The sequence below is a fragment of the Thunnus albacares genome, chromosome 1 (assembly GCF_914725855.1).
Source record: "Thunnus albacares chromosome 1, fThuAlb1.1, whole genome shotgun sequence".
Classification (NCBI taxonomy): domain Eukaryota; kingdom Metazoa; phylum Chordata; class Actinopteri; order Scombriformes; family Scombridae; genus Thunnus; species Thunnus albacares.
Genome location: NC_058106.1, coordinates 2,117,865 through 2,127,600, shown reverse-complemented (window position 1 = coordinate 2,127,600; position 9,736 = coordinate 2,117,865). Strand labels below are relative to the sequence as shown.

General features: G+C 43.4%; 1 protein-coding gene across 2 annotated transcripts in view; it reads right to left on the bottom strand.

The window, feature by feature from the left end:
* Positions 1-5,176: 5,176 nt before the first annotated feature.
* arnt2 (aryl-hydrocarbon receptor nuclear translocator 2) overlaps positions 5,177-9,736 on the bottom strand; it is a 97,151-nt gene continuing 92,591 nt past the window's right edge. For both annotated transcript variants that reach the window (XM_044347479.1, XM_044347559.1), the window contains one exon: positions 5,177-9,708. In XM_044347479.1, coding sequence (XP_044203414.1) covers positions 9,610-9,708 — 99 coding nt within the window. In that variant the 3' untranslated portion in view covers positions 5,177-9,609. The remainder of the gene's footprint in view (positions 9,709-9,736) is intronic.

Sequence of the window (9,736 nt, the reverse complement as noted above, 5' to 3'; positions counted from 1 at the left end):
AATCTGATCCGGATGTTGTTAGATGGGGTGCATGTGACCCTTAATGTATTACTGCCAACCAACTTGCTGTTTGTGCTCAATGTAATTTTATGTAACCATATTTTAGAATAAAAAAGATTGGTATTTTTAATATAACATTGTTCCCTATTTGTCTTTGCCTTCACAGCATTTGAACCTGCTGTCTGTGGCTGGTGGGTACCACATTATTTATGTGTATTATTTATTAATGTGTCGTTTATGTACCAAATGAGAATAAAAATGTCCTGTTTTCAATACAGGATCCTTTGCTGAGTTCTATGAGTGGTTGGGTGAAATAAATTCAACTGTGAATTACCACCATTTTGGGAATACCGAGAAGACTATGTATATATGATCATTTGGGTGGGGAAGCAAACAGGGACAGGAAGTAAAATATTGGTATCAGGCAGAGAGGAGAGACATATTGCAGATATTGAAAATTTTGAAGGAAATATATGGGCAGCCCTCTTCCCTGACCAGGTTGCAAAAACAAGTTTTTGATAGGAAACAGCGTGGAGAAGAATCCATCTGCACATTTGCACACACTTATGGCCATTATTGATGATATCAACCATTGTGATGTCAAGCAGACCTGATGCAGTGATTTTGCTTTACATGATCAATTTGTGGAGAATGTTCGAGATTTCACTTCATGCAGGGAGTTAAAATGGGCTGTTTGGCAGAATTCTAAACTAACTCATTTATCTATGAAAGGAGGTGGTGATGTGGGAGGGTGTTGATGCCAGGGATGGTCAGAAACGACAGGTAGTAAGCTTGTATGAAATTGAGGTGAAAGATGTTGAATCCAATGCAGGCTGCTCCTCCTAAATCTAACCCAGTTATGGTGGAAATTTTGCAAATTTTAAAGCAGCAGCAGGGCCTAGCTGAAAGCACATTGAAGCAACAGCAGGCCCAAATCACTGATTTAGCACAGGAAGTGTCTGATTTATCAGACATAGGGGCAAGGCAAGCAGGAGATTGTGGGGAACAGCCAAGATTTGATGCTAATGGTCAGTCTATATGCTTTTAATGTCGGGTAGCTGGCCATATTGCATAACAAAAAGTAGCTTCTGCACTGCACACTGCAGTCTCTTGGGATAGGTCGGCCAATATAGCTGAGCAGCAGGAAAACTTTCTCCACCTGTGGTGATGAGCGCAGCTTCAGGTGAGGTTAAAGTGGACTCACACTTTTAGGTTTCAAATGTTGTTGAATATGAATGTTTAGTTGGCAAATGCCCAACTTTGGACGTTTTATTAGGTGATGTAAAGGTTAAATGCCTCCTGGATACTGGGTCAAATGTTTCAACTAATCCAGAGATATTTTCCGAGCAGCATTTCAATCCGACACTCACAAACTGAGTGGTTCTCCCTGTCTGCAGCCAATGGTTTTGGGCATTCCTTACCCAGTTGCTGAGTTGCTTTGAGAGGGCTAGTTTGCAGAATCACAAAAGGTAGAGGAGTTTTTGTTGTCCTGAATTGCACAGATGCCGGAGCATTACATCATAAAAGAGCTGTCCCTTGCATATTGGGCATGAATGTGATAAAGATATTTTATGAGATGGAGCAGTTAGTGTCAGGGTCTGAGCAGGATTCAAGCCCTTCGTCGGTCTTCTATGAAGCTTTGCCTATTCATTGGGAGGGGAGCCTTCCATGTGAGTTACTCGTCTCCAATGCATTAGTTCCAGTTAAGAACGGACATGTTGCTGTGCTGGTGGCAAATGTAGGTGGTGTAGATGTGCACCTTGAGCCTTAGACTCAGCTTGGCTCCTTGCATGTTGTGGATGTTGTGTCCTCTAATACTGCCCCTGTTGTGTTTGAGTGAGTAGGTCCTCAGGAAGAGCAGGTCTTGTTGTGTGGACAGGCTTGGGGTTGCCACCAGAGTTAGCTGCAAAGGAATTCCCAGGTCTTACTGTTGTCTAGAAAGTGAGGCAGTTTTTGAGTAAGCATTATGGAATTTTTTCAAAGTCAGATATGGATTTAGGATGTACCAGTATGATAGAGCATGAAATTCCAGTTCTAGATGAGGTGAATACCCCCAAGTCAGTATGAGGAAGTCAAGATACACATAGCACAGCTGTTGCTGAGATCAGAAAACATTCATGAATCATTTTTGCAACAGTTGTATGGGTCATTTTGGAAGCTGACAGGGAACCTATTTTATATTTAATTTAGGTATTAGGACATTATTATCTACCCACTACTCACTATTATCTACCCCACCCCCTTTCACATGAATGCACATTCTGGGTGCGGTCTATGTAAAACAAAAAATTAGTCACATACACACACACAGGGTGTGGTCTATGTAGGTGCGTAGTACATGCACAGGACGCAGAGAATGCAGCCTCCTCTGCTCCTTCGATGCAAAGGAAGGGGGACAAAAGCTCAAGAGCTCAAAAGCCATAGGGCTATAGGCTGTAGGGAAATATGCCACATTTGGGTGCAACATAACCTCGAAGCCATCCAAGCACAAGAGGGATGCACAGATAAACCATGAAGGTCAAAGTGGGAAGCAGTGCAGTTTTGTATGAAAGAAATTTCATATCTACAGACTCATTGGGCTCAAAGGGAGGCCCACAAAAGCACCAATGTTAAATCCCATGAGGGGACGCTGGATTTAACCACAGGTCTCAGATGGCAGACTTCCTTTAAGAAACGCAGAGTGAGACTTTTAGAGAGAGTTTTAACAAGGAAAATGAATGGGTTCCTCCCTGCTTGTTTAGGAAACAAGCAGTTTAGGAGTAGGAAACCACTGTTGTATTGTCTGTCCTGATCAGAACATACTGGCCTGTCAGAGCCAGACGAAAATACTTTAGAGCTAAGAAAGTCACCAATCGCTTCAGGTGGTTGATGTGGAACTTGCATTGTACCAACAACCAGTGCCCTCTCACTGCTGCACCATCACACAGAGCCCACCACCCCCTCAGGGAGGCATCTATGGACACCATATTGTGAAAAGACACCCTCCTTATAGGGGTGCCCTTGTGTAGTAAATGGGGTTCTCTAGGAACTCAACCAATAACTCATAGTGAACCGTTCTCTCTACTCACTTAGAGGCTGCGCACGCACACCATTGAGAGAAGTGAACTGCTAGCCAACTGACCTGCAGCACTGTAGGGGAGGGGCTGTCATCCTCTGGCATGCCGGGGGGTACAACATCACCAGTCTGCCCTGGTTTATTTGATTTGCAGTGTTTTGAGTACAAAATCTACATTTCATTGGATTCAACAATTGAACATTCATGATGCTGGTAGCCCAAACTTGTGACTGGCACTTCCCTCTTGAGGGGAGCCGGTGGTATCGCAGGCTTGCGAGCGCTGCCTGGCACTTGGGTTTCACATCACATCTGGGGAAGATGCTGTACAGAGCTCCTGCCCGCTTCTTCCTCAGCTCAAACTTCACCTGAATAGCTTGAGTGAGTGCCCAAACAAACCCTCAGCAGACATTGGCTCATCCAAATTAATGGCCCTATCCCTATCTGGACATCAAAGAGAATCAGCCACAGGTGTCTCTATGCCACTTCTGTAGATGCCATCCCTCTGCCAAGGGAGAGCACTGGACAATCCCACAGCGGGACACACGAAGGACATAATCCATGACAACTGTGACCTTGTTGAGAAGAGGTGCCAGTGGACTGTCAGGTGCATCTGTTGTCCAAGCTCACACATGGCTCATGGCTTAATATGTCTGAAGTATGGTGACGGAGCTCAGTGCACGAGTGGTGCCTGCCTGCACCTGGTAAATCTTCTCAAGCTGACATGCAGAGAACCTGCAGTGCTTAGATGAAAGGGCTGTGGTGCCCCCCACCATGGTTGAGGGATCCGGCAAGATAAGCTGCTAGGGATGGCTCCATAGGCAGAGGATTGAACAGACTACTTTTTCAGCTCCATCCAGATCCAAATACTGTCCATACCTGGGCACTGTGATGTGAGTAGACAGCGGTTTGTTCCATGTCAAGTCCAAGCCTGGAAACATGGGCAAGTGACCGTTGTCGACTCAGGGAGAAGGAAAAACCCTGTGAACGTGACGGTTTCTCAGCCGGAGGAGGAGAGGGCCACTCCACCTCCAGTTTCCTAGCTGCACATCGGTACAGTGAGAAGAAGAATGTATCATCCTGGCCAACCGATAGCAGCAGAGGTGTACTGGCCAGACGATAAAGCCTCCTGTTCATCCTCTGATAAACCATGCATGTCCAAGCCACTGTTCAGCACATCATCGTCATCATGGCAAACGGCTAACTAAAGCTGCAGCTGGCTAATGCTCTCGGAGGGCTCCGGCTCATACTTTGCCAACCCCTCAACATACTCCATGTGGTCAGCCCAGTTACCTCCTTGCTGTCAGACTCAGATGAAGCTGGGTCTCTCAACTCGGAGAGGTTACTGCCATTTGCCGTTTGGTAGTTTTTCCCAGCACTTTCTCCACGAATGTGACCTGCCTCTGCATGGTTGAGTGCCAGAGCTGCTGAAGAGACGCATCAGACTCAGGCTCAGTCAATGGTCTTCTGGTATGGACAATCCCCAGACAGACGGGACATGCCTTGTGCTCGTCTTTTTTGTTCAAAGTGAAGTTGCATCCCTGAGGACAGGGGCGGACAGAAGACTCCTTCTTTGCCTGTTTAGGCTTGGTGCTCATACCGAGACACAAAGTCCATAGATAAAACACACACAAAAGTAGTGCTCCGCAGGTAGCCAGCAGCTAACATCAACAAGGGGTATTAAGCTAACTTCGAGCTGGCAGTAGCCTACTACAGAAACAGAGCTAACTAGCTGTAGCTAGCTAGCCTGACTCAGCGGAGGTGTTCTTCGCAAGGTGAAGAGCGTAACAACTGAAGGATGGGCCTGAGGTGTCTTCAGTCAGGTCACACGGGGGCATGATATCCCATACTATATGAGTTGTACTGAGTGACTTGACTGAAAGAGAACCAAGTACAGTATTTGAATACATGTACTAAGTTATGTTTCACCACTAACAAACACACACATAAACACACATTATCTGCTTTTACATCTCATTAAAATATGGCGTATGACTGTGAAAACTGTTTCTTATCTACACTGATGCTTCTTTTGGTCAAAAATAAACACTCTTCAAAAATCTAAATGCAATCAAAATCAAAGTTCAAAATGTGAAGCATGGCCAAACAATGGAGGACTAAAACTTTGAATGGAAGCCACGTAACCAATAAGAATTTATTGTCACAAGCACAATTTGTTACACAAAAATAATGGGTCACATTTACACAATTTATACAGGTCTAGAACTCAATGTACAATTGACAGACTAACTAAGTACCAATAGTTAAATATGTACTCACATTGCACACAATATTATTAAAACCTACACAAAAAACATGTACTGTGTGAAAGTAACACAAGTCGACATAAAAATCACATTATTTACAAAAAACATCAATTTGAGATCTTTAGCAAAAGGACTCCAATGTCTGTTCAAGGTTCTCCCATCCGCCTGTCAGAGACATTATACAGTCTAGAAAGTATTATTCAGTCTCTTAATAGTTGAAAAGATTATAAAGTAATAAAGTCAAGCAGCAAGAGCTGAAGAACACCAAATACACTAGTAAATACTGCGCTTTGCTAGGACGGTATGGCGGTTTTTCCCTTTTAAAGCAGGCTGGTGAGATTAGCAGTTAGCTTTATGAAGTGCACTTTAAGCCTTAGCTTAGCAACTGTCTGCAATGAGGTTTTTTTTTCTAATTTTGTTTAATTTATACACAGAATCCTTCCATCCTCGCATCAGGTTTTTCTCTAGAGTTATGGACATCACTACATATAGGTGAACTTTACACAGTAAGGTTGATGAGGACAGTGAGGACAGCAGCTTCTCCTCTCTTGCTGCTGTTTGGCAGAGTCAGTGATGGTGTGCAAGGGGCTGCATGAGGCAGATGGGGGTGTACATATTCAATGCTCACAGAAGTCTCACTGTGTGTCTGTGGGAACAGATGGTAGGGCTGTGATATGACCAAAACCTCATATGCTGATATAGAGGTCATTTCATATCCAGTTAATGATACATCTCACAATATAGCAGATTCACTGTAAAGTCAATGAATAAATAGTTTCTGGTCTGTCAAGATGGTCAGTCAGACTTTTCATTCCCAAACTGACAGAAGTAGCCCCTCTTTTAGGTACAAGCTCCTTGATTTGTCTTTGTCCATCTTTTGCATGGATTATACTAATAAATTACTCTTACTGGCTTTTTACCCGTGAAGCTTTTATTGCACTTACAGTAACATAAAGAGTGTAGTCATCTTCAACTCATGTACTTCACCTGGTTCACTGTCTCTCCTCTGCTGCGCTGTGTGTGCAGCACACACGAAAGGCTCGGCCCCACCCTCCCTGAACCACAGAGAGCAGAGGAGAGTAGTGCGCCCATAAATGACAGAAAAACGCAGTAGAGACTCTCAGACTGAGCTGAAATAAAACAAGTGCCCATAAACTAGGTAAAGTAGTGCAGTGCCCGTTCAAAACATACCTGTTTGGAACAGGCTGATTGCTTATTATTTCTTGAGAACAACATATATATGTATCAATTAAAATGATGATAAATTCATAAATTAAATGGTTTTAATCCAGACAGAAACTTCACCAGTAAGACTAAACTGAGGTTGAACTGTAAAAACAATTTATGGCCTTCCATTGTTTGATTCTGTTGCCAGTCAAACATGTCTGTGCTCCTATTGGCTTGTTTTACTTCCTCTACCTGTTTTCTTCTCCTGTGTGCACTTGTTTGTCTCTCTTGGGTAGTTTAACTGAGCAGGGCATATGCCTTTGTCCCGCTCAGCAAGTCAGAGCCCAGAAGCCCCGTCCCGCTGTTATGTGATGGTGTTTATATCAAACAGCCCCTGCTGCACTCAGAAATGGAGCTGAGTGGCTCACTGTTTGCTTGTTCGTTCTAAGTTTATTAAATGTCTCACGTGTCCAAATAACTTCACACTCGACACTGCCCTTCCTTGTGTCCTCAGCAGCACACCCGCCAAGTGTGAAGTCCAGTCTGAGCCCAGAAGCCCTGGCTCACTGTGATGCGACGTTGTTTATATCAAACAGCCCTCGATGCACTCAGACGTGGAGGTAAGCAGCTCGCTGTTTGCTTGTTCATTCAATATTTATTAATATTAAATGTGTTGCGTGTCCAAATTGCACCAAAAGAGCATCTGTCTTCACAGTAAATCACCTGTTGAGTGTTTGATGGTTGTTGTGCTTTAGAACATAACTGCCGTGAAACAATCAGGAAATAACGATTCACAGGCTTTCTCTTTCTCAGAGAAAACTTTCTAGCACTGTCTCTCAGTTCGCCCGCCATCTCTCTCTCTTTTTCTCGTCTTTTTAAAAATAAGTTGGGAAACCTGCAAAAAACCCAAACTTTTAATGCTATTAAACGAAGAATGTCATGCCCTCCTCACTCTAATGGCAGGGTTGTACAGCTCAGATCATGAGATGCAGTAGCAAAGCCCAGAGGCCCTGCCCTGCTGCTGCAGAGTAGAGCGGCTGATGGCTTGTTTATTTAGAGTTTAAATTTATTAATATTTATCATGGCGTGTGTCCAAATTGCACCAAATTCGACATGGCACTCCCTTTGTTCCCCAGCCATACACCCTCCAAGTGTGGAGTCAATCGGATAAACAGTTCAAGAGATACGCAAAGGACATACAGACAGAGAGTCATTCCTTTAGTAGATAGATTACAAATAAATAAACATAGGCTCTACTGCGTTTTGCTGTCATTTATGGTCGCTACTCTGACAGTGAACCAGGTGAAGTACTCGAGTTGACAACTACACTTGTTACTTTAATGTCAGTGCAATAAAAGCTTTGCGAGTAAAAAGCCCAGAAGAGTAATTTATTAATGTAATCCATACAAAAGATGGACAGACTCCAAGTGACGAAAAATATTGCCGTAAAGAGTTTGATTTGCGACACTGAAATAAACAATATAGTATAATAACGACAGACGTTTTTCTATCATCACACAATATGTATATATATATATTGTCATATCGCACAGCCCTAACAGATAGTGTTGGGATTTCTTGGCATTTCCATCAGCATGATTCTCTTTCCAATCACTGCAGTTATTACCAGAGGAGATTGGTCATTTCTTACTGTACTGTGATATAAATGACGTCCTGTCTAGACTGACACCAAGGCCTGATGCATAAAGAAAGATACAAAAAATCTGTTTGCACACACAGCAGAACTATGCATACACAGCTTTATGATTCAGCTGAAGAGTGTGTGTCCACATTATTTTGTCTCAGTCATTGTGAAATAAATATACATCCTCTAATAACACTAGAGCAGTCACTGTGACATTATGTACTGACACATGTGAGCCACACCAGCCTTCTGACTGATGACACCAGCAGGTCAAACATGTGACCCAGCGTGGGTTATTGCCACATCACTGTACAAACTGGGTGACCATGTATGACAATACTACGATATAAAGTAATCATGCTTGGAGGTCGAGGACTGTCGGTGCGCACATCTAAACACCAACAGTTACTGTACGGAACTTCTGAGACTATAGTGAGACATACAGCAGGATGTGATGATGTGATGCTCACACTCAGTTCAGCTCATTCATTCTAGTCTCTGTAGGCCTCCAGTAAAATGTGCACATGTACATGAACTCTCTCAGGATCTTTTCATTTGAAAAATACCAGCAAGTTTCAATGTGCACAGGGCCAGCCAATGTTTTCTCCTCAGTGCTCCAATCACAGTTGAGCAAGATCTTTGACAACTTTGGGCAACTTCTCTGAAGTAGCTGAGGCCTAAATTCCTCAACAGTTAAGTAATGACTAATTGATGCAGTGTTACCGTCTCTTTATAGTTAAATGAAATGTGATACTGTGCAGAACTCCACGTCAGCTCTAAATCAGCACCATCACTGAGATTTAAATGTTAAATCATCTGAAAACATATTTCCTGTTCAGTCAACAGGAATATTTAGGTAAGATTTAGTGCAGTGTGTGTTCCAGAAACTGGAGTTAACTTAATCCAGTCAAATCTGAAAAGTAAAATCTATATAATACTGTATAACACTGGTACTAGTCCTTTACAATTACAGCTATGATGACATGACTGACCTCCTCTAGTCATACTGACACTGACTGTACAGAGCTTCACTCTGGATTCTTATCTCGACAATTTCAGTGACTTGAACATCACAGACTACACTTTTAACTTCGTCTGCGTTTGTTCAGAGCTTGAGACAATGTCCATCACTGTGAAGACAAACAGCTGATACATGTTGACTGATGTAGCTTCCATCTGACAGCAGGATTCCTCTTGCAGCAATGAGGTATGTGTATGTTCACAGATACATACTGCAGGCCTTGGAGCCTGAACATGAATGGATTGTGTGTGTGTGTGTGTGTGTTTGTATGTGTGCGTGAATGACAAGTGCACCCAGACATTCACAGTGCTGCACATCAGCTGTGTGTTGGTGATCCAGCAATATAGAAACATGAGACAGAACATAAGAGATGAAATGCAAATATCAGTCCAGTTCCTCCACTGTCTATGGTGGCCAGGGCAGACCAACAGGGTGGGGGGACGGAGAGGGGGAGGGGTTACTCAGAGAAGGGTGGGAACATGCCGAGGTCAGCGAAGTCCTCAATGTTGTAGTTGGCTGTTCCCTGTGTGGGATCTCCAGCCATGGGTAACATATCCTGCAGAGACACAAGGGGGGAGGGGGAT